Source organism: Mesoplodon bidens (genome assembly GCF_964165515.1).
Source record: "Mesoplodon bidens genome assembly, chromosome: 20".
In the NCBI taxonomy this organism is placed as follows: domain Eukaryota; kingdom Metazoa; phylum Chordata; class Mammalia; order Artiodactyla; family Ziphiidae; genus Mesoplodon; species Mesoplodon bidens.
In genome coordinates, this window is record NC_138181.1 from 24,734,359 (window position 1) to 24,761,466 (window position 27,108).

The 27,108-nt window shown below is 37.5% G+C and overlaps 1 protein-coding gene across 21 annotated transcripts in view; it reads left to right on the forward strand.

Annotated features, from left to right (window-relative positions):
* Positions 1-27,108, forward strand: part of PCM1 (pericentriolar material 1) — a 90,146-nt gene that overhangs the window by 26,739 nt on the left and 36,299 nt on the right. For 13 of the 21 annotated variants that reach the window (XM_081220965.1, XM_081220979.1, XM_081220966.1 and 10 more), the window contains 16 exons: positions 228-337; positions 2,598-2,814; positions 6,002-6,203; positions 7,138-7,311; positions 7,858-8,015; positions 8,132-8,370; positions 12,365-12,519; positions 12,664-12,793; positions 14,108-14,248; positions 14,783-14,973; positions 16,313-16,516; positions 18,396-18,615; positions 18,705-18,850; positions 19,381-19,568; positions 22,076-22,247; positions 24,299-24,657. In XM_081220965.1, coding sequence (XP_081077091.1) covers positions 228-337; positions 2,598-2,814; positions 6,002-6,203; positions 7,138-7,311; positions 7,858-8,015; positions 8,132-8,370; positions 12,365-12,519; positions 12,664-12,793; positions 14,108-14,248; positions 14,783-14,973; positions 16,313-16,516; positions 18,396-18,615; positions 18,705-18,850; positions 19,381-19,568; positions 22,076-22,247; positions 24,299-24,657 — 3,006 coding nt within the window. The remainder of the gene's footprint in view (positions 1-227; positions 338-2,597; positions 2,815-6,001; positions 6,204-7,137; positions 7,312-7,857; positions 8,016-8,131; positions 8,371-12,364; positions 12,520-12,663; positions 12,794-14,107; positions 14,249-14,782; positions 14,974-16,312; positions 16,517-18,395; positions 18,616-18,704; positions 18,851-19,380; positions 19,569-22,075; positions 22,248-24,298; positions 24,658-27,108) is intronic. The other 8 variants (XM_081220976.1, XM_081220980.1, XM_081220969.1 and 5 more) reach the window with 1 other exon arrangement.

The window sequence follows — 27,108 nt, forward strand, 5'->3', positions numbered from 1 at the left end:
TGAGTGTCCCTTTATTTTCAGGTTGGATGGAAACTTATAAAATGATTGGTTGGCAGATAGATCTGAGGGTTAACTAGTTTCAAATTACATTGAGATTTTTAAAATTTCTTTTTTCCCCCCAAATTTCTTTTTAGCTTCTCAGAAATTAAAGTGTTGTTTTTTATTTATTTGCTTTAATGAATTATTAAATTATATGCATGAATGAAAGTTGTTAACTTCCTTTCCAGTTGTAACAGAAACTACAGGTAGCCTATCTGGAGTCAGTATCACATCTGAACTAAATGAAGAATTGAATGATTTAATTCAGCGTTTTCATAATCAGCTTCGTGATTCTCAGGTAACTTCATTTTTTTTGTTATACTGGATTTAAAATCACATTAACTAAAGCGGTGCTTCTCAAACTTTACTGAGCATACATATCACCTGGCATAATTGTTAAAACATGTAGATTTCTGGTCAGTGGGATCCCCCCACCTCCAAAATTATGATTCATACATTTGGGGTGGGCTTCCCACCATGGAATTCCAGTGCTGGATGTCTCGGGACTATGCTTTGGGAAACACTAATTTAGAGGAAATATCTACTTTGAATGAAGTGATTAGTGAAACTTCCCCTTTGTATGCTCCTAGATGTCGCATTCTTATTTCACCTTAAAGATTGTTAATAGTCACAACTGTTAAGCTTAAGTTAGTGTGAATCTATGCTTGTGCAATGTTTTACTAACAATTTTAAGGAAGTTCTTAAGTTTAATTTCAGAGTTATTAAGTGATATAATTTGATGACCTTTGTAAATAATGACATAAATGCAAAATTTCAGTCTGTTGAGTGAGAAAGGGTGAATTAATACCTCTCCACTGGAAATGGGTATAATTGACAATGCATTATCTTCTCTCTGCTGACCCAAGTTTAAATAAAAGAAGATGATCTAACTACTTTGGAGAGTTATTTAGCAATATCTAGTACATTTTTTCTAGTGACCCTGTTCAAAAGGAGATGCGTACAAGAATGTTCATGGCAGCATTGTATTAATAGCAAAGCAGAAACATCTAAATGTCCATGAACAGGAAAATGGATTAGTAAGTTATGATATATACATAGAGTGAAATCCTATAACCAGCTACAGTAAATGAACCAGAGCTAATGAATGAAAATGCAAGTTTAAGAAGGATACCACTTAGCTTATGTTTTAAAATGTGTAGAGTGTATATTTTTTATGGATACCTTCATAGGTATTACAAAATAAAAATATGTTTGAGAATGGTAGGTGTCTAATTCCAGATTGTGGTTATCTCTTGAGAGAGTAATGGGGTCAGGATTTCTATGTATAAAGCTTTAGCTATTATCTATAATATTATATTTCTCTTAAAGAAAGAATTGATGCAAATGTGGCAAAATACTAAAATTTGACTAAGCTCAGTGCTGGTTACTCATTATATGATTCCCTAATCCTTAGTGGATTTTTTAAATGTTTCATAATTTTTTTTTTAGTAGCAAAGAAGTGGTAGGAGAAACTGATAGGTTAAGAAGTTAAAGTTTATGATTATGGTTCTAAAAGATGGCAAGAGAGAGAATGAGATTTTTGAAGGTTTATTCTATATAAAATGTGGCATTTCTAGCACTTAATTTAGATCCAGTTAATAACATCCAGTGAATCCCCACTGTGTAGTTACGTGAGTCTATAAAACAGTATATATATAGTTTTATAGATATGGTGGCACATTAGGAAACAGTATGTATATAATTTGGGAATAAGAAAGGCATATATACTTACTGACCAGCACAACCTACACAAATGTTTATCTCTTTTTATAAAGAATATTTATGTATTTTTGGGACTTCCCTGGTGATGCAGTGGTTAAGAATCCACCTGCCAACGTAAGGGACACGAGTTTGATCCCTGGTCCAGGAAGATCCCACAAGCTGCGGAGCAACTAAGCCTGTGGGCCCCTACTACTGAGCCTGCACTCTAGAGCCCGCAAGCCACAACTACTGAGCCCACATGCCACAGCTGTTGAAGCCCGCGTGCCCTGGAGCCTGTGCTCTGCAGAAAGAGAAGCCACCGCAATGAGAAGCCCGCACACCACAGCTAAGAGTAGCCCCCCGCTTGCCACAACTAGAGAAAGCCTGCGTGCAGCAACGAAGACCCAATGCAGCCAAAAGAAAAAATGAGAGAGAATATTTATGCTTTTTTTATATATGATCCAATTATTTTTTAAATTTAATTAAATTAATTTATTTATTATATTTATTTTTGGCTGTGTTGGGTCTTCGTTTCTGTGCGAGGGCTTTCTCTAGTTGTTGCGAGCGGGGGCCACTCTTCATCGCGGTTCGCAGGCCTCTCTGTTGCGGCCTCTCTTGTTGCGGAGCACAAGCTCCAGATGCGCAGGCTCAGTAGTTGTGGCTCACGGGCCTAGTTGCTCCGCGGCATGTGGGATCTTCCCAGACCAGGGCTCGAACCCGTGTCCCCTGCATTGGCAGGCAGATTTCAACCACTGCGCCACCTGGGAAGCCCTGTTTGTACATTTTTAAAATGAGACTGCAAGCTTTAATCGCCTAATCTTTCTTTTTTTTCTTTTCTTTTCTTTTTTTTTAAAAAGCCTCCAGCTGTTCCAGACAATAGAAGACAAGCAGAAAGTCTTTCATTAACTAGAGAGGTTTCTCAGAGCAGAAATCCATCAGTTTCAGAGCATTTACCTGATGAGAAAGTCCAGCTTTTTAGCAAAATGAGAGTGTTACAAGAAAAGAAACAAAAAATGGACAAGCTGCTTGGAGAACTTCATACACTTCGAGATGAACATTTGAACAATTCATCATGTAAGTAAATCTAAGCAGTATTAGGTAGAGGACACGTAAGTATATATGCCAACATGTAATAATTCCTTAGTAAATATTTGGTGAATGAATAAACACATAGTTACTCAAGAAAATTATAATTTTTGTGGGGAAATAGGACTTGTATGTGAAAAGTTTTTAAATAACAAGGCAATGTATGGTAAAGCCAAATAGATGGTAGATCTGTAAAATTCAGAAAAGGAAAAGAATGAATTTAGGCTTGAAAAATTGGTAGGATTTTATTTTTTTTTAAATTAATTTACTTATTTTATTATTATTTTTGGCTGTGTTGGGTCTTCGCCGCTGCACGCGGGCTCTCCCCAGTTGCGGCGAGCAGGGGCCACCCTCCGTTGCAGTGCTCGGACCTCTCACAGCGCGGCCTCTCCCGTTGCGGAGCACGGGCTCCAGGCACGCGGGCTTCAGCAGTTGTGGCGTGCGGGCTCTAGAGCACAGGCTCAGCAGTTGTGGCGCATGGGCCCAGTTGCTCCGCGGCATGTGGGATCTTCTTGGACCAGGGCTCGAACCTGTGTCCCCTGCATTGGCAGGCAGACTCCCAACCACTGTGCCACCAGGGAAGCCTGGTAGGATTTTTGTTTGTTTGTTTGTTTTGTTTTTTGCGGTACGCGGGCCTCTCACCGTTGTGGCCTCTCCCGTTGCGGAGCACAGGCTCCGGATGTGCAGGCTCAGCGGCCATGGCTCACGGGCGCAGCCGCTCCGCGGCATGTGGGATCTTCCCGGACCGGGGCACGAACCCGTGTCCCCTGCATCGGCAGGCGGACTCTCAACCACTGCGCCACCAGGGAAGCCCCTGGTAGGATTTTAAATAAGGGAAAAGTATAAGAGAAGGTAACTGTTAGATACTTTGACATAATAATACTGCACTTTTTAGCATATCCAAAATTTTTCCTTAAGGAAAAGCTAAACCAAATTAGTACTTTGATTTTAAAACTATGAAACAGGTTTAGAAAGTATTTATACAATAAAAACCTGAGATATGAAAAACTTATTTAGTGCAGAAAGTCCCAAACACTTCATTTTTTAAAATACATAAATAGTCATCTCAGGTGGGACTAGGAAAGGCATATAGTCATCCTAGGTATACTAGTTAAATAGTTATGCTACCATCCCTCGGTATCCATGGGGGATTGGTTCCAGCACCGTCACCCACACCCCTATGGATACCAAAATCTGAGGCTGCTTAAGTCCCTTATCTAAAATGGCATAGTATTTGCATGTAACATAAGCATATCCTCCAGTATACTTTAAATCATCTCTGGGTTACTTACAATACTTAATACATGTAAATGCTATATAAATAGTTACCAGCATGCTGCAGATTCAAGTTTTGCTTTTTGGAACTTTATGGAATTTTTTTTTTCCTGAATATTTTCTATCTGCTTTTGGTTAAATCCGCAGATGCAGAACTCTTGGATATGGAGGGCTGATTGTACTAGTTATATAGGAAAGCCAATAGTCATCTTAGTTACACTGTAGGAACTGTCTTTTCTGCTCTACAGATGTTTTACTTGCCTTTGTCTAATTCAGATCCAGTTACTAGTCCTCACTTGGCCACATACCTTCCCAAGCCTGGTCCCTGCCTCTTACTCAAACAGTTGGTAGTGGGAGCTGTAGCACTGGGTATTGGAATCAGTAGGGTCAACCCTAACTGGTCATTATTCTTTAGCATTCCAGATGCTGTCTTATTAAAGAACAGACAAGGGATAGAAACATCGTCTCTGGATCCCTGTACTGCACCCTAGTTGTCTGCCACCTTCAAAGAACTGTACTATTTCTGCCCTGAGACATACTCCTTCCTTTTCCCTGACTTCTGCTACTCCTCTGCCTCCTCTAGAGTATAAGCTAATCCCAGAGCCCATCCTTCCTAAGCAGATGAATACAACCAAGAAAAACTTAGTTGTACTCAAAGCCTTGTGGTCAGTTTTATACACATAATTAAAGTAGCACTCTGTCTACTGATGACTAAAAAATCATATATTTCTCTGGGAAACAATGAAAGCAGAGCAAAAGGTAGAACAGTCAAGGAATAGAGAGAAAAGACTACTGGAAACCAGCTGTAGCAGTGGATAACGTGAGCAACAAATGACGATTGTCACTGTGAGGAAGAGATAAGTGATGATAGTTTTAAAGTGGTAGTGGACTTGCCTGTGGTGCAGTGGTTAAGAATCTGCCTGCTAGTACAGGGGACACAGGTTCAAGCCCTGGTCTAGGAAGATCCCACATGCCGTGGAGCAACTAAGCCCATGCACCACAACTACTGAGCCTGCACTCTAGAGCCTGCGAGCCACAACTACTGAAGCCTGCCTGCCTAGAGCGTGTGCTCCACAGCAAGAGAAGCCACCACAATGAGAAGCCCGTGCACCTCAACAAAGAGTAACCCCCTGCTCACCGCAACTAGAGAAAGCCCACACACAGCAACGAAGACCCAACGCAGCCAGAAATAAATAAATAAAAAGAAAAAAATAAATAAACTGGTAGGGGAGAGAGAGAAGCACAAAGATTCTTAGTCTTCATTTATTACCCTTGAAAGCATAAGGTATCTTTGTCTGATCTGTGTGGACAGAAAAGTAATTAAAATGTAGTTCAAGAGCTGTCTTAGAGGATTAATCATCATCTAATTAGAAAATTTTATTGCTGAGTAGTATTCATGGTATTATGTACCGCAGTCACTTTAACAATTTTGCTTTATCTTTTGGAACAAGAGAAGTTCCACCTTGGAGACCAGATAGAATCCCTCTGGACTGGAACATTCTCAAGGACCTAATCAGCTAGGGTTGCCCTGTAAAGATTTGTAGATGGTGTCCTTGCACATCATATGCAGTGGCTCTGTTTAACTTAACCTGGAACCAAGTTTATCAGAGGAGTACTCTTGTTACTTTCTCAAGGTAGAATATCGTAGTTCTTGTTGGTTTCCATCTTGTCTTTCCTTATTCTTTCCTTTCTGTTTTAACTCTGTTTGGTTGAAGGACATGTTAATAAACAAGTGGCCTGGTTATATCCTTAAGTTTCACATTTTAAAGCTGCAGGATTTAAGATGTTAATGACTTTTACTTTTTATTTTTCTGTGTCTGAGCCAACTATGAATGTGTTGTTTGATGCTGTATTTGTTTATTTATGGTAACTGGTCTTTTTTTTTTTTTTTTTTTGGTAGTTGTGCCTTCTTCAGCCTCCCCACAAAGGAGTGTGGATCAGAGAAGTACAACCGCAGCTCCCTCTGCTCCTGTAGGCTTAACACCAGTTGTCAATGGAGAATCCAATAGCCTCACATCATCTGTTCCTTATCCTGCTGCTTCTCTAGTTTCTCAGAATCAGAGTGAAAATGAAGGCCACCTAAATCCAACTGAAAAACTCCAGTAAAACATTTCTACAAACATTGTTTACATAGATTAGAATTGAATAATGGGGATAAATCTTGGGGGTTTTTTCTTTGTCGAAAATTCTGGAAAAACTGAGTTAATTTGATATGATAAACATTCTTAAGTGGTATGGTGGTGGAATAAGTGTATTATATGTGCATCTTTGAGTTGTCCTAGAGAAATGTGACATTGTAGTAACATGTAATTTCTATGAGCTAATATGTTCCTGTTTTCCAAATAAAGGGACTACAGTTAAAAGATTTCTGTATTCAAATGGTTTAGAGCCCAGGCTCTAGAGTTAGACAGCCCTGAAATTTTATCTCACAAGGTTGTGTGACTGTGGACAAATAGCACCCTCACTAAGCCTCTTTTTCTTCACCTGGCATAATATATTTGTTCATAAAGGCGTTTTAAGGATTAGAAAACATTGGCATAATTCCTGGGACTCAGTAAAAATTCAACAACCTAATTATTCTTTTTGGTAAACATGTTATATAGTATGGTAACTGGTAGATCTCTATATGTTGTAGACAAATTGGGAACCTTTTGTAAATGCTCAGTAATGCCTGCATACCTGATTTGCCCAAGAGGTACTATTTTAATGGAATATTTAGTACTTCACATTTTTGATACTTATTAAGAAACATAGGAATATTTTTGACATTGAGATTTAAGCTGTTAACATCTATACCTGCTTAAAATGAACACTTGGAAGAGGGTTTTTTATGCTTTTGTCCGTAACACAACATAAGTAAATAAGGTGATAAGAGTTTGAATAACCTGTACTTGAAATTACATTCATTATAGTCACATACCCTGGATATTTGACTGGGTTTAAATTTTGTTTGTGCTGGCTGCTACTGTATGAAAATAGTGTATGCTTTAGTTTGCTAAAATGGGTGTTAATATAAATGTTTTTGTTGTTTATCAGGAAGTTAAATGAAGTTCGAAAGAGGTTGAATGAGCTAAGAGAATTAGTTCATTATTATGAGCAAACATCAGATATGATGACAGATGCTGTAAATGAAAACACAAAAGAAGAAGAAACTGAAGAGTCAGAATATGATTCCGAGCATGAAAATTCTGAACCTGTTACTAACATTCGGTAAGAACTTTTTTTTAAGTTGTTTTTCTAACATATTCACCCTAACAGTACATTTAATATGAAACAAAAGAAACCTCAATAGAGTGCCTACCGTTTGCCTTTTATTTAAGCTTTTCTCCTGTAAGTCTGCTGTTTTGGTCAGTGTACAAATAGGGAAGTATTGAATACAGTAGTTTAGTAAATTTGCTGTTTGTTAGATCAACTAAAAGAATCATAAGAAGTACGTAACTTCATTTTCCTACCTCTTTATTTTTAGGTGTAATTTTGATTTTTTTTGGTTGTAATTTTGATTTTTCTAGGTTGTAATTTTGATTTTTTTAGGTTGTAATTTTGATTTTTTTTAGATGTTTTTCTTCTTAAATTTGTGAATAGGAGAAGTTAGTGAAAAGCAAGAGCCGTTTATTTAGAGGATGAATTTAAATGGGGAAATAGCCCATGATGTTCATAGTCTGGAATTATTTTATCAGCAGTTCTAAAACTTTGATTTTCTTATTATTATATATATTTTTTACCTTAAATAACTTCAGGTTGTTTTCTTTCTTTTAGAAATCCACAAGTAGCTGCCACCTGGAACGAAGTAAATAGTAATTCTAACGCACAGTGTGTTTCTAATAATAGAGATGGGAGATCAGTTAATTCTAATTGTGAAATTAACAACAGATCTGCTGCCAACATAAGGGCTCTAAACATGCCTCCTTCTTTAGGTATGATTGACTCTATTCACAGATAATTTTACCATATTATTCTTGGGAAGTGGAATCCCTTTCTTTAGTACTCTTAAGTTTATTAAATTATTGATTTCACTGGTACGTGTTTTCAGCAGATTGTCGATATAATAGAGAACGGGAACAGGGGATTCACGTTGCACAAGGTGAAGATGAGGAGGAGGAGGAGGAAGAAGCAGAAGATGAGGCAGTCAGTGGAGCTTCATTATCTAGTCATAGGAGCAGTCTGGTTGATGAGACTCCTGAAGATGCTGAATTTGAACAGAAGATCAATAGACTTATGGCTGCAAAACAGAAACTTAGACAGTTACAAGATCTTGTTGCATTGGTGCAGGTAAATACTGCTTGTATTTAAAAAAAATGTCAAATGGACAGTCTTATAAGGTAAAATATATGTGTTTGATAATTATGTTGGTATAACTATACTAGTACACATTTATTGAGTTCTAACTATATACCAGGTTTAAATACTTAGCACTTTACATGCCATATTATCAGAGATCAGCAAACTTTTTCTAAGGGTGACTTAGTATAAATACTTTAGGCTTTGTGGGCTATACAGTTTCTGTCACAACTACTCAGTGCAAAAGCAGCGATAGACAGTATGCAAACAGATGAGCATGGCTGTGTACCAGTATAACTATTACAAAAACAGGTTTGTTTGTTTTTTTGCTGGAGACCCCAGTTCTATATCACGTAGAACTTGGTAACATCTCAGTGAGGCAGATACACAGATTAAAGGTGTTAATTGGCCAGAGTTATACCATTGTCAGAGCCAGAGTTGAGACTGACATTCTGGCTCAGATCTTAACTCACTTGATGTAGAAGAAAAACCATATTGTCTTATTCAGTAAGGCCAAACAAGTAAAGTTGGAACTATTAGTTGTAAATTTTAAAAAGCTATTTGAATGTATGAACGTGAAATTATGTAACTATTAACACTTCTGTATTGACTGATGTGGTCCAAAGGCTTTTTGCAGTTTATTAGACTAGGTATAAAACTTTCTAAGAATGATTGAACTTCTTAAAATCATTCCTTTTCATCTGTTTTATATATATATATATATATATATATATATATATATATATATATATTCTTTTCTCAGTAACATAATCACTATAAAAATATCTTTAAGAGAGACTTCCTAAAGTATTGAAATTTATATGATTTTTGGAAGCCAAAAAACTTCTGGTAAAATTAATGAGTGATTTGTTTTCATTTAGGTTTGCTTAGCTTGTGTTAGGTTGAAAAAAATGAAGTATAGAACATTAAAATTAACCACACTAATGTATAGAAAAGCAATTTTTTTGTGAATAAAAAAATTCAATTGTTATTCACAACTTCTTTTGGAATGCTACTTATTTTGAATTACTAAAGTGAAAGATGAATGTGCTCCCATTTTTAAATAAAGGGAAACACTACTAGTAAACTCCCTCTGAGCCTTCATTCATAATCCCATTCTCCTTCACAGATACTACTTTGCATATGTTTTTTATATATATGTGTATATATATATATAGTAAATACAGTTCTTTTTTAGCTGCAACATAGTTTTCTGTAGTATCAGTGGACCTTAGTTTAGTTAATCTAACATCCTATTGATGTTTACTTTTGTTGTTTCCAGTTTTTCACTATTTAGAAACAACACTCCAATGAACATTCTTTCACAAGCTTTGTGGTGCATTTGTGTTTTTCAAGAGCAGATGTGAAGAAGTGGAATTGCTTTGCCAGAGTTTATGCACATTTTAATTTTAATGGGCACTGCTTAATTGCTCTCCAGAATGACTATATTAATTGATATCTAAGCAGTGGTGGATGAATCCATTTCCTTATACCTTTGATTACATTTTATTTTATAAAATGATACCATATAGCTTTTTTAACCATTACTGGAATTGGCTTTTGGCTTTTTCTAAGGTTTTCCTGTTGTAAGAAGGTGTGTTGAAGGGAAGAAGGAGCATAAACACATGTATACAGACAAACACATACAGGTTTATATACACATGTATATATTTTTGCTTATATATTCAAAGTATAACTGTAGACAGATACATAAACTGATATTACTGGTTACCTGTGGAGAATGGAATTGGGGAAAGGGATGGACAGGAGATGTTTCTAAACATCTTTTTTACTTTTTGAACTTTGATCGTAAGACAGTAGTTCCATTTGAAACCATGAAGACAGCTTCTAGAGCAAAGAATAATATAGGTCGTGCTATCTTGAACATCATTGTACTTGTTAATTACTTTCTCATTTTTTCTTTATGACTCCTCTCCTTAGATGTATTGCCCAGAGTGGGAATAATAGATCAGAAATGATGAATAACTTGGTGGCTTATAGATGAATCAACTTAATTTCAGGCTTATGTTGAATGCAGCTCTTTTGCTTTAGTGAGTGTTCTAAGACCTGAAATAACATGTATGAAAAATGAGAAAACTGCAACACAGAGGGATTAAGGGTCCTCATTCTGAGAGCTATTAAAAAAAAATATGTTTAAGATTGATACATTTTACTTTTTTTATTAAGGGTAGTCTTCTTTTGCTTGTGCCCTTACTTGTATCCTTTCCCAAGAGACTCAGGAGAAGGTTTAAACAGTTATATAGTTATCATGATTGTAAAAAACTATTATTACTCTTCTTGATAGATTAGCTTAGACAATTTATATGGCCCTTATATGGTTCCTTAGTCTGTGATGCAGCCTGTGTTGAAACAATAATTCTTTAGTCAGTTACTTTTAGCTTCGGAGTTTATATCATTTCAGTTGGTCAGACACTCTCATGTGACAATCTGAAACTTTATGTAGTTTTTTTTTTCATACTTTGGTTTTTCCACTTTTTTTATTGTGGGAAAATGCCTCATGATCCAGCTTCTCTGTTTTTGAGTCCCAACTCAGTTTCTTTTTAATCTTACCATTTTAGTAATAAATCAGATTAGCTTTTAGATTGACGAGAAGACCAGAATAACACCATGTCTATAAGCTTAAAATCGATTAGACAGTTTTACAATCAAAGTTAGCTTTAACTCTCTATTTCCAAAGGTTAAAGTTTCAGTTGATTTCTGCAGGGAAAGCATGAGTAAATATAAAGTATACAATATTAAAATTTTTTTTTTTTTTTTTTGTGGTACACGGGCCTCTCACTGTTGTGGCTTCTTCCATTGCGGAGCACAGGCTCCGGATGCGCAGGCTCAGTGGCCATGGCTCACGGGCCTAGCTGCTCAGCAGCATGTGGGATCTTCCCGGACTGAGGCACAAACCCGTGTCCCCTGCATTGGCAGGCGGACTCTCAACCACTGCACCACCAGGGAAGCCCAATATTAAATGTTTTTAAGAAAATGTCATAGGTTACCTCCAATCCTCCATTTTTTTAAATAAGATTTTTAAAAAATAAATTTATATATTTTTGGCTACGTCGGGTCTTTGTTGCTGCATGTGGGCTTTTTCTAGTTGTGGTGAGCGGGGGCTACTCTTCATTGCAGTGTGTGGGCTTCTCATTGTGGTGGCTTCTCTTGTTGCAGAGCACGGACTTTAGGTGCACGGGCGTCAGTAGTTGTGGCATGCGGGCTCAGTAGTTGTGGCTCACGGGCTCTAGAGCGCAGGCTCAGTAGTTGTGGTGCATAGGCTTAGTTGCTCCGCAGCGTGTGGGATCTTCCCGGACCAGGGATTGAACCCATGTCCCCTGCATTGGCAGGCGGATTCTTAACCAATGCGCCGCCAGCCCAGTCCTCCATTTTAATAAGCACATTGATTTCAACAGAGGATACGTATCTACTGTTAGGAAGATATGAACTTTTGTTGTTTTTCCAGTAGTTACAGATTTGAGGTGGTACATTCTCATTCGTTTTTGTATTGTGAGCCATTGGTACTTGTTTGGCAAACTAAAGACCAAAGTGAGGAAATGGAAAGCTTTTTAAGTGAACAAGTGATAATAGACATTGGTTGTTAAATTGTTAATGTAAAAGTCACATCTGAAGAAAAAGTGTCTAATATCAAGAGTTCCCAGCTCCAATGATATATTTTGTATCTTTTTCATATTCTCTAGAAAGCTCTTCTTTGATTTTAGAATCTGGCCAAGGAAAGAAAAGGCAAACTAGTGCTTGCCATTGCTGGGTAATTGGCAACTCAAATTATTAATGTACTGTTTTTAGTTTTAGTACTTTATTTCCTGCCATTGGTAGAGGGTGAATTTCATTGCTCAAAATCATATGCTTTCCCTACTGCTTTAAATTTTATGTTAATTTTACAACCTAGTTGTATTTACTAAGGTATGAATTGGATAATGTCTTTAGATATCAAGATTGTTTTAATATAATGATGCTGTTTTAGGATGATGATACAGCAGATCAAGGAGTTATCTCTGCCAGTACCTCAAATTTGGATGATTTCTACCCAGCAGAAGAAGACACCAAACAAAATGCAAATAACGCTAGAGGAAATACCAATAAAACACAGAAAGATGCTGGAGTAAATGAAAAGGCAAGGTATGTTAAGCTTCTGGCTTTCAGGTCATAAAAGTTTAGTGCCTGTTAGAGAGAAGGTACTCTGCTAGGTACTGTATTACATCGTGCTTAATGCTATCATCAGATTTACTGGAGTCCACAAATATAATGTCAATTTAATTATAGAGAGAAATTTTATGAGGCTAAACTACAGCAGCAACAGAGAGAGCTCAAACAATTGCAGGAAGAAAGAAAGAAACTGATTGAGATTCAAGAGAAAATTCAAGCATTGCAAAAGGCATGTCCTGACCTACAGGTAATTAGGAAATTTCTTTCTTTCTGTTTGTCTGAAGAAAGATATTTAAAATCTTAGTGTCAACTGAAAGTACTCTTTGTCTTTTTTTAGTGCTAATTTGATAGATTTATATCTTAATTTTATGATTAATGAAATGGATGGACAAATGAAATGTGTTGAGGATGTACATTTATACTGTGAAAGGTAGCACATAGGAATTGACTCTAATTATTCCCATTCTTTCACTTTTTGGGCTGGCTGGCTGTAGATTCAGAACATGAGTGTTTATAACTATGTATTATATTAAAATATTCTGGCTTGAACTTGGAGTTAAGGGACTAGCATTTCCTTTTTTTTTTTTTTTAATTTATTTATTTGGGGCTGTGTTGGGTCTTCATTTCTGTGCGAGGGCTTTCTCTAGTTGTGGCAAGCGGGGGCCACCCTTCATCGCAGTGCACGGGCCTCTCACTATCATGACCTCTCTTGTCGCGGAGCACAGGCTCCAGACACGCAGGCTCAGTAGTTGTGGCTCACGGGCTTAGTTGCTCCGCGGCATGTGGGATCCTCCCAGACCAGGGCTCGAACCCGTGTCCCCTGCATTGGCAGGCAGATTCTCAACCACTGCGCCACCAGGGAAGCCCTAGCATTTCCATTTTTTACTGGCCTAAAATTACATAATAAAGCTGTTAAGCCATCATGAGTTTTTTAGGGAAATTAAAATATTATTTTTGTAGTTTGAATATTAAATGTATATATGCTTATTAAATAGTACCCTATGCATGGGTTTTTGAGTTGAACAGAGAATGTGCAGTCTTTGACCACGTCAGGTAATTAGGAGGAAGGTTAATATGGGAAGGGAACATCAATTCTTTTTTGAGATTTTTCCTACACTTTATTGGTTAGCTTTATTCTTCAGTCAGGTTTTGTTTTCAAAGAAAGGGAAACATATCAAGTGATATTTCTAATATAACTTTATTTTTTAGACGCTTACCTTTTCTACTTTATCTAATCCTTTTTTTCTCGTTCCCAATCTAAATAATGTGCAGAGGAATATATGTCGGAGTTGGGTTGAGTATGTGAAATTTTCCACAGTAACATTTTATCCCTCATGTCTCTGTTGTTTCGGAGGGTTGGTTACTACTGTTCAACTTTAGCCTGTGTTTTCATCTTTGTTTGCTTATGTCAGATTTTCTTTAGATCATGATGGCAATTGAAGTCTGGTGGTAATAAATTAAATATGATACTAGAGCCCTAGAGAAGCAGTGAAATAATTGCTTTTACGAAATTAACATATAATTGCTTTAATTCCTCATAATAGTTTTAATTCTTTTTTAGCTGTCAGCCACTAGTGTAGGTCATTGTCCCACAAAAAAGTGTATGCCAGCTGTTACTTCAACCCCAACTGTTAATGAAAATGAAGCCAGTACAAGCAAACCTGCTTTTGAACATGATGATTCTTCAGTGGTAGATAATGAGGTATTGTATGTTGTACCTTGTTGCTGGGTCTTAAGGAAGAAAACTGAATATCTGTGAAACATGTTTTTAAATGTAGCCTATTATGTGTCTTTTAGTTGTGGGAAGAAATAATTTTTTCCAAAAAGTAATTAAGTTGGTATATTTTCAAAATAGCCTTGCCCTTTATTAGCAAATATTTGGCAGAATTATATGTAAGGGTTAGTTATAGTAAATAGTAATCATTTCAGTTAGAAAAACCTGTCCTTTGGCATTTTATTTATATGGGATTTATAGAAAACATTGTAACTTTCTTTTCTTTTAATAGTTGATAAAGTATACTTGGGTGCTACCTGTTTTCATAAAGAATTACTGATTGCCTAATTTTTTCTTATTACTAAAATATCATTTTGACCTTCTTGGGTGTCTCAGTGTAAAAAGGATAGAGTGAGAATAGAAATATTTGTTGGTATTGACAATAGTATTAGGCTGTTTTTCTTTAAGGCTAAAACAAGTCCAGATATTTACACCAACTTGACTTAATTTTTAAAATAACAGTTGTGGTCAGAAATGCGAAGACACGAAATGTTAAGGGAAGAGCTGCGACAGAGAAGAAAGCAGCTTGAAGCTTTGATGGCTGAACATCAGAGGAGGCAAGGTCTGGCTGAAACTACATCTCCAGTGGCTGTTTCACTGAGAAGTGATGGGTCTGAGAACCTGTGTACACCTCAACAGAGTAGAACAGAAAAGTAAGAGAGCTGCTGAAACCTTTTCTTAAAATATCACCTCCTTACGGCCTGTAGGATAGGCAGCCTCATTTCCCCTCTGCATCATAGCACAAATCTGCTGTTGCAGTGAGACTTGTGTTTTAAGCATCACCTTTGTGACTTAGTTTGACTAAATCCAGCTACTTTCTGTCCTAACTTCTCACAGCATCACCTTTCTCTCTTTTTAAAAAATTTCTAAGACACTTGCTCAAACGGTGATACAGATTTTCTTGAGTATATAAGCCTTATTTTCTTAGTTAAGTTTCAAGTTTATAAAAAGAAAATGCTTGATACTTTGTAGTGCTTTTCTGTCAGGCCAGAAATAAGTGCTTTTTTTTTAACTTAAATTGAGTATCTGCTATTTGTAAATTTCCTAAGAATTTGAAAACATTTTATTGTATAAAACATTCAGTTTTTAGGATTTATGTTTGAAATTTCCATATTTAGAATATTTCTAAAAGAATTGGTTATAAGATCAGTTAATTATCTTTATAGTAGTATTCAGATCTAAACTTTTGAAATCCAAATTTGTTATGACCTAATCTTTTGGTATCAGATGGCATTTCTGCAACATTGCACTAAACCTTACTCTCTTTCGTACTCATAAAAGAACTATTCCTGTTCTTGGAGTGCCAATATGAATTTTATTGATCAAACTATATCTTCAGTATTTTATTGTGTTCTGTGTACCACACATCTATACTTTAAAAAAGTTCTTTATATTGTTTTGTTAAACATCTCAGTTTGAGAACCATGGGTCTAGACTTGTGCTTTCCAGTACGGCAGCCACTAGATGTAGGTGGCTATTTAAAGTTAAATAAAATTAAAACTTCATTTTCTCTGTCACACCAGCCACATTTTAGGTGCTCATTAGTTATGTGTACTTAATGGCTACTCTATTGGACAGCACAGATATAGATTATTACTACTATTGCAGAAAGTTCTACTGGATAACTCTGATCTAGAAAACCGTGACTCAAGGAAAAGTTGAAAGTTGAGAGGGGTTTAGTTTAGGAATAAGTTCCAGGGGATATGATTACTAGTTTAATTTATATGAAGAATTGTTTTCTGTAAACAGGTTATAACAGCAGTTGGAGAGTACCACCCATCTCATAGTTACTATGACTAAATGAAATTTTATATACACACACATATGCATATACATATATATATACATATATACATACGCTTTTTTTGGTGCAGTGATATATATATATATATATATTTTTTCTTTTTTTGGTACAGTGTCTGGTACATAATAGGCGGTAAAGTATTTAGCTCATCTCCAGAATGATCTCATGTGTTGTCTCTTAATCTCTAGAACAATGGCAACTTGGGGAGGTTCTACCCAGTGTGCACTAGATGAAGAAGGAGATGAAGATGGTTACCTTTCTGAAGCAGTTGTTCGGACAGATGAAGACGAGGAGGAGGAGGAGCAAGACGCCGGCTCCCATGATAGCTTTTCCGTGTGTCCTCCTAGCAGCTCAAATCATAACTCCTATAATGTAAAGGAAACTAAAAATAGGTTAGTTTTTCCGTGTGTCGTCCTAGCAGCGCAAATCATAACTCCTATAATGTAAAGGAAGCTAAAAATAGGTTAGTTTCACTGTTTTAATTTTTTGCTTGATTTGAAGAGTCTCAGGTCTTTCTGACTCCAAGCAGTTCTTCAGTTCTCTGAACCAACTGTGTGTGTCCTACAATGTAATTTAATTCCACCACTAACTACTTGGAGTCAGGGCAGAGCCCACAGGTTAAGAGGCTCAGTCCCACAAGAGTGCCTCACTTTATTTTTTATTTTTTATTTTTTTGCGGTACGCGGGCCTGTCACCGCTGTGGCCTCTCCTGTTGCGGAGCACAGGCTCCAGATGCGCAGGCTCAGTGGCCATGGCTCACAGGCCTAGCCGCTCCACGGCATGTGGGAGCCTCCCGGACCGCGGCACGAACCCGTGTCCCCTGCGTTGGCAGGCGGACTCTCAACCACTGCGCCACCAGGGAAGCCCAAGTGCCTCACTTTAGGTGCCGCTTTAAAGTCTCAAGTCTTCAGGGCACCCACACTTCTGTCTGACTTGGCTACATATTTGGTGTTTCCCACAGCCCCTCTTCAGGTTCCATAATTTGCTAAAACAACTCATAGAACTCTGGAAAATACTTCTGTTTACTGACTTCTTATGAAAGATACTACTCAAGAACAACTAAGTGAAAGAGATGGGATGGGTTGGGGAGGGGCACAGAGCTTTTATACCCTCTCTGGGCACACCAGCCTCCCAGCACTTCACTGTGTTCATGACCCAGAAGCTGTCCTAACCACCTTGTTGAGGAGTTGTTACGGAGGTTTCTTTACATAGAAAGAATTGACTAAATCACTGGCCATTGACGATGAAGCTCAATCTCCCTCCGTGAAAGTTGGGGGATGGGGCTAAAAGTTCCAACCCCCAACACCTGGTTGGTTTTTCGGGTGACTAGCCCTCATCATGAAGATAACTAGGGCCTGACAAGAAGGAGCTCATTATGAATAACAAAAGACAGTCATCACTCAGGAGATGGCCAAGAGTTTTAGGAGCTCTGTGCTGGGAACCTGGGACAAAGACTAAATATGATATTTATTGTATCACAAGAGTACTGTCGTCGAGATAGATTCCAGCTAGATAAGATCAAGATTGATAAGCTTTGATCTTCACTCTTGTTTTGGGGAATTAAGCAAAAATAAAAATCATAGATAGTGAAAAATATCTAACAACAAAAATATTTACTACGTTTTTATTTATAACTGGAAAATGTTTCATGTATAAAAGATGGTTAAGTAATTCCACTCGATGGAATGTTATGTGGCTAAGCTTAAAGCATGAAGAGTGGAAAAATGCTTGTGGTGTAATAACTATAACTATTTTCATTTTTTTTTTTAATGGCAGACTTTCCCTATTTTTAATATTTATTTATTTGGTTGCACTGGGTCTTAATTGCGGCAGGTAGACTCCTTAGTTGCAGCTCGCCAGCTCCTTAGTTGCGGCATGCGGGCCCCTTAGTTGTGGCATGCGAACTCTTAGTTGCCACATGCATGTGGGATCTAGTTCCCTGACCAGGGATCGAACCAGGCCCCCTGCATTGGGAGTGTGGAGTCTTAACCACTGTGCCACCAGGGAAGTCCCATAACTGTTTTCATTTTGAAGAATACAGAATTATATAGACACTTCTCGGTAAAACATAAATGAAAAAAGATTCGAAAGGAATGAAAAATGATATTGTACAAGACTAGAAATCCAGAATTTTTCTCATTCTATTTTCCATACGTTTTAAGTCCTGTGAAGAGAATACAGGTGTATGGACCAGGGTATCATGGTTTATTGCCAGATTTTAAAAAACAAATAATTACATAAGATGACCTAATGCTTTAAATCTTGTGTTAGGTGGAAGAACAATCGCCCTTTTTCAGCAGATGGAAATTATCGTCCTTTAGCCAGGACAAGACAACAGAATATCAGCATGCAGCGTCAGGAAAACCTTCGCTGGGTGTCAGAACTCTCTTATGTAGAAGAGAAAGAACAGTGGCAAGAACAAATCAATCAGCTAAAGAAACAACTTGATTTCAGTGTCAGTATTTGTCAGACTTTGATGCAAGACCAGCAGGTAAAGTAGAATTTTTTTATCTTGTTTTTGAAGCAGTACACATTTTTCTCATGTCATCGGCAACTATTCTGAAAATTTTCTTTCCACAGACTCTGTCTTGTCTGCTACAAACTCTTCTCACGGGCCCTTACAGTGTTATGCCCAGCAATGTTGCATCTCCTCAAGTACACCTTATAATGCACCAGTTGAACCAGTGCTATACCCAGCTAACATGGCAACAGAATAATGTACAAAGGTAATCTGTTTCTTAGAAGTAGTGAGAGTGTGTAGTAAGTGCTAAAACTAAGCAAGAGTTTTACAGTTACCTTCTGGGAGAAAAGAGCGTGAACCAAATATCATTTTCGAATATTCTGACACCTGAGAATTTTATAAGCAGAGATATTGCTCAATGTTCCTTTTTAATACCGTGGACCTGACTTTTAAAAAAAATTTTATAGTACTCAACTTTACACTTACCTTAGGTAGGTTGTATAGTGTGTAAATTATACCTCAGTAAAGCTGTAAACAGCAATATAAAACAATGAGTTTGTTGTAATTATGCCTACTATCTGTTAGAAGTGCTCATAAGCGCAGTTCTTGCTGCAAAGGCTAAGTTACTGAACTAAGCATGCAGGACAAGCAGATAATTGTTGTAGTAAACATCAGAGCAGTCAGTTTGTTCCACATACTGTTGAATCATGTCTTACATATATTCTTTCTGGATGTACTTTACGTAGATGGTAATATAACTGATCTTTAAATTACTGACTCCTTAAATTTTTACAGGTTGAAGCAAATGCTAAATGAACTTATGCGCCAACAGAATCATCCGGAAAAACCTGGAAGCAAGGAAAGAGTCAGTAGTGCATCACACCCTCCTTCTCCCAGTTTATTTTGTCCTTTCAGCTTTCCAGCACAGCCTGTAAATCTGTTCAACCTACCGGGGTTTACTAATTTTTCATCATTTGCACCAGGTAAGTGGCTGAAAACTTAAATGAAAATAAATAAATGCAGAGTGTTTAAGAATAACATTTGTCTATTGCATGGATTTTTATCAGTCCCTTTTGGAGTGGTAGGAAATGTTTGCAAAGAAAGTTATAAACTCTTTTCTACATTGATTCTTTATAGTGAACGCTTAAACTGAATGTGGTTGCTAATGAAATTAAGTAAATTATGAATGATTGCTTAGTCTTTTACCTTTGAATTACTCAACAACTATTTATCAAGGAGAAAGGGAATTAACCTGTCTACTGGCTGCTGTACATCAGGCACTGTGTAAAGTATTAGGAGAGGAGAGGTGAATAAGGCAACGCTCTTGTAGAGGAGCTTTGTGTCTTAGTAGGGAGATATACCACTAGAGTAAAGGTGTTTGGTTTAGGCTTATATTTACTTTTACTTAGTTTAGGCTTTTATTCAGACTTTTTCTGTACCTGTCATGTGCCAGGCACTATATAAATGACTGGGATTCAAAGATGTTAAGCCTGATGCTTTAAGGAACTTAGAGTCTAGTGAAGAAGCTAAGAATGTTAATAAGTGCTTAGTGCTTTGCCATGGGTGCTGTAGCAGTGGTGCAGATGAGGTGAATGGCCTACTGTTCCTTGGGGCAAGAGATTATCAGCAAATCTTTTTTTCTAAAGAAAGTGATATTAAAGCTAAAGAATGAATATAATTTTTTTCCAGGGAGATTAGAAGGGAAAGGACTTTCTGATGAATGGAACCACTTAGAGTTACAAAGCAATGGAACAGTATATTACTTAGGGAATTTAGAGGTCATGAAGTGTGGCTGGTGTTTAGGGCCATGACAGGGGAAGAAGTAGTTGATGTGGCTGGAGAGCACTGGAGGCCTTTGTGCTGCGCAAAGAAGCTTAGACTTTCCGCTGCTTACTAGAGGGGCCATTGGAGGATTTTGAGCAGAGGAATAGCATGAGATTTATGTTGTAAAAAGATTACACTAGCGGTAGTGTTGATGGAGATTGGAGGGAACGTGCTGAGGGTATAGATGGTGACTGGAAGGCTGTTGCAGTAACAGCCGGGAAGGAATGGCAGCTTGACCTAAGGCAACGGCGGTAGCGGTAAAGAAAAAGGAGTAATTTTAAAGACATTCTGGAGGTAGGATGATCAGTTACGTGAGGCGAGTCATGAAGGGAGAGGAGTTGAAGGTGTTTGCCAGAGAATACAGGAAGAGGAAAAGGGTTGGGAGGGCTTTGTGAACATGAATATGCACAGATACAGTGTATTTTCTTAACAGGATTATAAAAGCAATGGCGTTCAACAATTTAACAAGGTTTTTAGTTCTTAGGTGTGGGTTAATATTGGCAGCAGACTTTTTTAAAAATCTATTTCTTCCTTCCTTCCTTCCTTCCTTCCTTCCTTCCTTCCTTCCTTCCTTCCTCCCTCCCTCCCTCCCTCCCTTCCTTCCTTCCTTCCTTCCTTCCTTCCTTCCTTGCCTGTATTGGGTCTTCGTTGCGGCTTGCAGGCTTTCTCTAGTTGCGGCGAGCGGGGGCTACTCTTTGTTGAGTGCGCAGGCTTCTCATTGTGGTGGCTTCTCTTGTGGCGGAGCACAGGCTCTAGGCGCGCAGGCTTCAGTAGTTTTGGCACGTGGGCTCAGTCGTTGTGGCTCACGGGCTCTAGAGCGCAGGCTCAGTAGTTGCAGCGCACGGGCTTAGTTGCTCTGCAGCATGTGGGATCTTCTCAGACCAGGGCTCAAACCTGTGTCCCCTGCATTGGCAGGCGGATTCTTAACCACTGCGCCTCCAGGGAAGTCCCAGCAGACGTTTTTTGTGTAGGCATTTAAGTAACAAGTAATGTAAGAAATGGCACATGCAGTTCCTTTTTGTCATAATATGCCTTATACCCATGCCAGCCCTGTATGAAGACTTCATTCTTCACAGTGAATCTAGTTCAGTTTTGTGAAACCCTCCCTGATCCCCTTCTCCCACAAGTTGTAAGTAGCCGTTTGTGAATACCTGTGATACAGCACTGTATATTAAGTATGTGATTATATTTTACTTCCCACATAGAGTGTAAAGAACCTAAGCTCTGGAGCTGTGTAGACCCGAGATCTAACCTGCTCTTTCATTTACTAGGCATTTGATCTCTAAACCTATTTTCTCAGTGGTAAAATGAATATAATACCTATTTCACAGTGTTGTTTTGAGCATTAAATGAAGTAACATGTAACGTGCCTACAGTGGAGTCTTGTACCCAGTAATACTCTGATAAATATCAAGCATTATTTTTGCTAACTTTTAGCTCTTAAGGCGTTGGGGATCAGTATTTATCTTTGAATCGCCAATGCTGAAAACATAGCAGACTGAGTTGTAAAACAGTGATTGAATAAATGAGTGTTACTTTATTTTAATCACAAATTTTTCTTTTGGTGGATTTGAATGGCTTATTTAATTAAAACTATTTTTAAATTTCATTTTAAGGCTAAAGGTGCTTCTTTATTGTTGTCTTACCCATTGTTTTTATTTATTAGGTATGAATTTCAGCCCTTTGTTTCCTTGTAATTTTGGAGATTTTTCTCAAAATATTTCTACACCCACTGAACAGCAGCAACCATTAGCCCAGAATCCTTCAGGGAAAACAGAATACATGGCTTTTCCAAAACCTTTTGAAAGTAGTTCTTCTGTTGGAGCAGAAAAACAAAGGTACTTGATTGTAAACATAATCCATTATTTGCTTAAACATCACTTTGTGATTACATCTAATTATCTGTAATTTGAGAATGTAATTGGGGAGGATGTTTGTGATTGTCTGACTTGATAGTGTTGGGAATACGAAGTTTTGACATCTTACCAGATGTCACTCAAGCGTATACCTGCTGCTAACCCTGGTACAAGAGCGGTTCAGAGTTTTGATCAGCGTGTCCTGTGAGGTTCATTTTGGAAGGATATGACCTAACCCATAGAGTGTCTTTGGCCTTGATTTGATATCTGTCTTTAAGGTTATACCAGTTCACTGTTAATTGATGTAGAAATAGAAACTAATATTAACTGCTGGAGGATAGTTGTTACAAAGTGATGGTTCCTTTGTTTGATTCGTAGCATGTCTCAGCCTCTTAATTTAGCATTTTGACAGTTTAATTGTTAAATCATGAACATTTTGGTTTTGTTTTTTACTTAATTAACCAAAAATTCTTAGAATTCAACTTCGTGTTAACTTCCAGGAATCCTGTGGTAGACCTCCCTGACCTTGCCTGATTCCTTTTCTTATCTGCACTAACCTTTTTTTCCTACTAAATCTTGTGTTACTCTGTGAAAGTATTCTATTGTCAGAGCCTAAACCAGTGTTTAGTGCTCAATTGACATTGAGAAATGGTGGTTGAATGACTCGTCATCACAAGCAATAAACATTTATTCAAAGCTTTAGTGAATGGTCTTCCTATTGGAAGGTCCCTACTTCATTATTATCTATAGTTTATATGTAATTGGTAGTAAAAAAAAAAAAAAGATGCATCTGGGTATTATTATTTTAGATGTTAGACCTACTTCAGATTAGACCTCATCTCTTTCCAAAATTTCAGCTATTATAGGTTCCCTGAATTAAATGGCTGGAGATAACAAAGAGGTCAGATAAAACATTGTAGTTGTTAGCTCGGGTCAGAAAACTGTTCCTATAAAGGACTACGTAGTAAATATTGCAGGCCATAGTGTCTGTCATAACCATTTATCTCTGCCATTTTTGCACAGAAGCATTTATAAACAATATATAAACAGATAAGTTGCTGTGTTCCAAGAACACTTGATTTATGGACAGTGAAATTTGAATTTTATGTAATTTTCATGTCTCATAAACTATATTTCTCCTTTTAATTTTTTTTTCAACGATTTAAGAATATAAAGATCATTCATAGCTCTCAGGCCATACAATAAAACATGCAGCAAGCTGAATTTGGCATGTAAACTGTAGGTTTGCTAATCTTTGTCTTGAATTAATCCCTATAGATCAATGTCTCCCAAATTATATTCTTAGGAACTCTGTTGTCCATGTCAGGTTCTGTAATAAAAAGTTTCAGACGTGTTCACTATGTTCCCTTTGAAGACATTTATAAAACACATTGGCATATTGAAAGTTCTGAGAAGTACTGCAGACCTGTTTAACTTTGTTTTGCGTATTTTTTCCCAGATTTAGGTAACCAGTGAATACCTATTAACATATTAAGGGATGCCAGTGTTTAGCAGATAAAATTTGGAAAATGACACTAAGCTAACAGCTAAATAAGACTTAATGTGCAGAGAAATAAATTACTAGTTACATGGCCAATTGTTTTCACCAGATTCTGGTTATATTTGAACTGTTTTAGATGACACAGATCCATGTATGTTTCCAGACTTTTTACTGGGGTTCTTTTTCAGTTGTTTCTTTAAGGTTTTTGTTTTTTCCTCGTGTGTCCCGTCCTCCCTTGATCTTACCCTCCCACTCTTTCCGTCATGAATGCTGGATCTTTGGTTTGGAAGTCTCAGTAGTGAAAATGGTTTAGTGAGAAAGGTCTAAGATTAAAGTTTAAAGTAATGTAGTACCTTAGCCTGTGTAATATTTTCATTTTTAATGTGTATTTTGTGGGAATATTTTTATAGCCTGTTGACAGTTTTTATTTACCTGAATCTACTAGTAGACTGTAAATTAAGTATATCTGGAGTTTTCAGTAGATATAGAAATATATCATTATAATATATAAAAACTTATTTTCATTGGTAAGGAATCAAAAACAGCCCGAAGAGGAGGTGGAGAACAGTAGGACACCATGGTTATATGACCAAGAAGGTGAAGTAGAAAAACCATTTCTCAAGACTGGATGTGCAGTGTCTGTAGAGAAAACAACAAATAGTAATCGCAAAAGTCAATTAGATACCAGTAGGAGAAGACGCCAATTTGATGAAGAGTCATTAGAAAGCTTTAGCAGTATGCCTGACCCAGTAGATCCAACAACAGTAACTAAAACATTCAAGTCAAGAAAAGCATCTGCACAGGCCAGCCTGGCATCTAAAGATAAAACTCCCAAATCAAAGAGTAAGAAGAGGCATTCTACTCAGCTGAAAAGCAGAGTTAAAAATATTGGTAAGTACTGAAATTTGTTGACTTGATCAGCATAAGTGATGGTACCCTTACTCTCAAACGTTGGCGTGTATCATTTCGGTGTGGCTGATGAGGAGGCACTGTTGTAGACCCACCTGAACGAAGTCATTTTTAGTTACCTTTGAGAACTTTTTAAATAAAATTGATCAAATAGGGTTTAATGGTGTAGATATTTTAAAACATGGCATTTATTCTTTTTTGTGCTTCTTAAAACTTCTTACTATGTATGTGGTTCCTATGAGCTCGGAACTTTTACTGTTCTCTCATTTAATATTACATGCAAGACCTCGTTGGTGACTTCTGGCTAGATCCGTGATGGATTCATTTAAAGAAATGCGGGCCTCTGACTTGCAGTCTTTGGCTATCATGTAGATGAAGTCACTTTCAGAACAAGTTTGCTCTTAGTCCTTCAGGAACTGAACCTTAGTGAATAGGAGAAAGCATGAATCCATATTTTATTGAATCTTGTCATTGAGTATAATATCAAAGTTCTCTTTATAGTGTTCACTGCATGCCACTTTTTTAAAAAATAGATTTTTTATGATTTTTGAAGAACTTAGTGAAGTCTAACACTGGTTAAAAATTGATTTACTACCTAAAATCTGGAATATTATAGTTAAAGGATGCTCCTTCCAGTTTGCAAGGGACACTTTTTGGCTGTGGCCTTGAAAGGTTGTTCTGCGTTCAAGGAGATAGTATTTGGTGCTTAAGAGCAAAATATTCTAGGCTTATAATCAGAAAATTGTGAAAACTCACTGCACCCACTAACTTCCTCTCTTGGAAGCTCATAGTACATTATAAGTGTAGTAAAGGTCCTGGGACACTCTGCAGTTAAAAATCCACTTGTAAGCTTTGGCAGCATTCATCTCAGCCATCTTTGGATAATGGAACCCTTGAAAAATCTGATGACAACTATGGATGTGAAAAAGAATACGTGTGCATTTTTTTCATTTCAGTACCTCATGCTTCCTAAAGTCCCGGGCTGCTACTCCTACTCCCATGTGAAGAATCTGATTTCATGGTTAAACAAGCAAACGTGAACAGGGCTAACATTTTTCTCAGCATAAACATTATCATCCTTGAAATCATTTTTCAGTTATGTAGGTCTGGGAGGAGCTGATTACTTAGTAGATTAGTGATCTGAAACCATTCAAATGAATGCAAATACAACTACGATGCCTTCTCCGTGGTCACTCTTGGTGCCACTAGAGAAGATTTAAGTAGATAGTGACCATTTTGAGAGAGGCCCTCGGGGTAACTCTGAACTTCTTATTAACGTAGTTGCTCCAACAAAATGCTTTTTGTCATATGAGTAAATGGAAAGAAACTAACCTTTGTTATCCCAGCATTCTCTCATTCAGCTGGTTATTTTGAGTGTGCTAGGGCAGTGCGTCTTGAACTTGATAATGTTTCATACAAATCTCTTTGGGAATCTTGCTTAAAGTCAGAGTCTGATTCCGTCAGTCTGGGGAGTCTTCATTTCTAACAAGTTCTCCCATGCGTTGTTGATCAGCATTGACAGTGTAGTCAGTCTGTGGACTACAGTTTGAGTAGCAGGGTCTTAGAGGGCACTCAGCCAGCATATGGCCATGTCTGCCGGAGCCTCGAAGTCCTGGTGTATTTGTATTTTTGAAACCCCTTTATTCTGAAGAATTATGGTTCCAGATATACAATTCAGCTTTTCTTTTACTTCAAGGCAAAGATTGACATTGTGATCCATCTGCTCTCTTTTCTCATACTTAAGTATAAAGATACTTGCCAAGGATGCACATTCACATTTGTTCAGGGGGGCTTTAAGACCATCTGTTAGTGGGAGCCCCACTTTAAGGTGCCCACACAAAGGTAAAAGACCCGATAGCAGAACCGAACTAATACATGCAGAGTCAAAGTAATATGTAGCAAAATCACATGAGCTAAGTCCTTGCTATGCAGAATGTGAACCATGGACAGGCAGCATCCACATCATCTGGGAGCGTATTAGAAATGCGGACTCTTGGGCCCCACCTCATACCAACTGAATCAGTACGCATTGTCTTTCAGTTTGCATATTAGCAAGATTCCCGATGTTTTCATACGAATTATGCACGTTGAAGTCTGAGAAGTGCTGAGCTAGACCACTACCTTATGTTGCATTTGTTCTCTTTGTGGGATAGGAATAGCCATGATTTCTTAGAAGAGAGAATGTTTACTCTGTCTTAAAGGAAGTAGGAATGGAGGTCGATGGAGGGAAGATTGGAGAGCATTCCAAATTGTCGTAACAGTAGGAAAAGTAATACAGAGTCAGGGTGAAGCCAGAGGAGAAGATGAGAGAACTGGGGAGGGAAGTAGGATATGACAGATAGGCCAGCACAGTGGGACTTAAGCTGCTGTCTTAAAAGATACAGTACAGCCAGTTACACTGTTCCAAATTTGAGCTGTTTCTTTGTTTTTTGC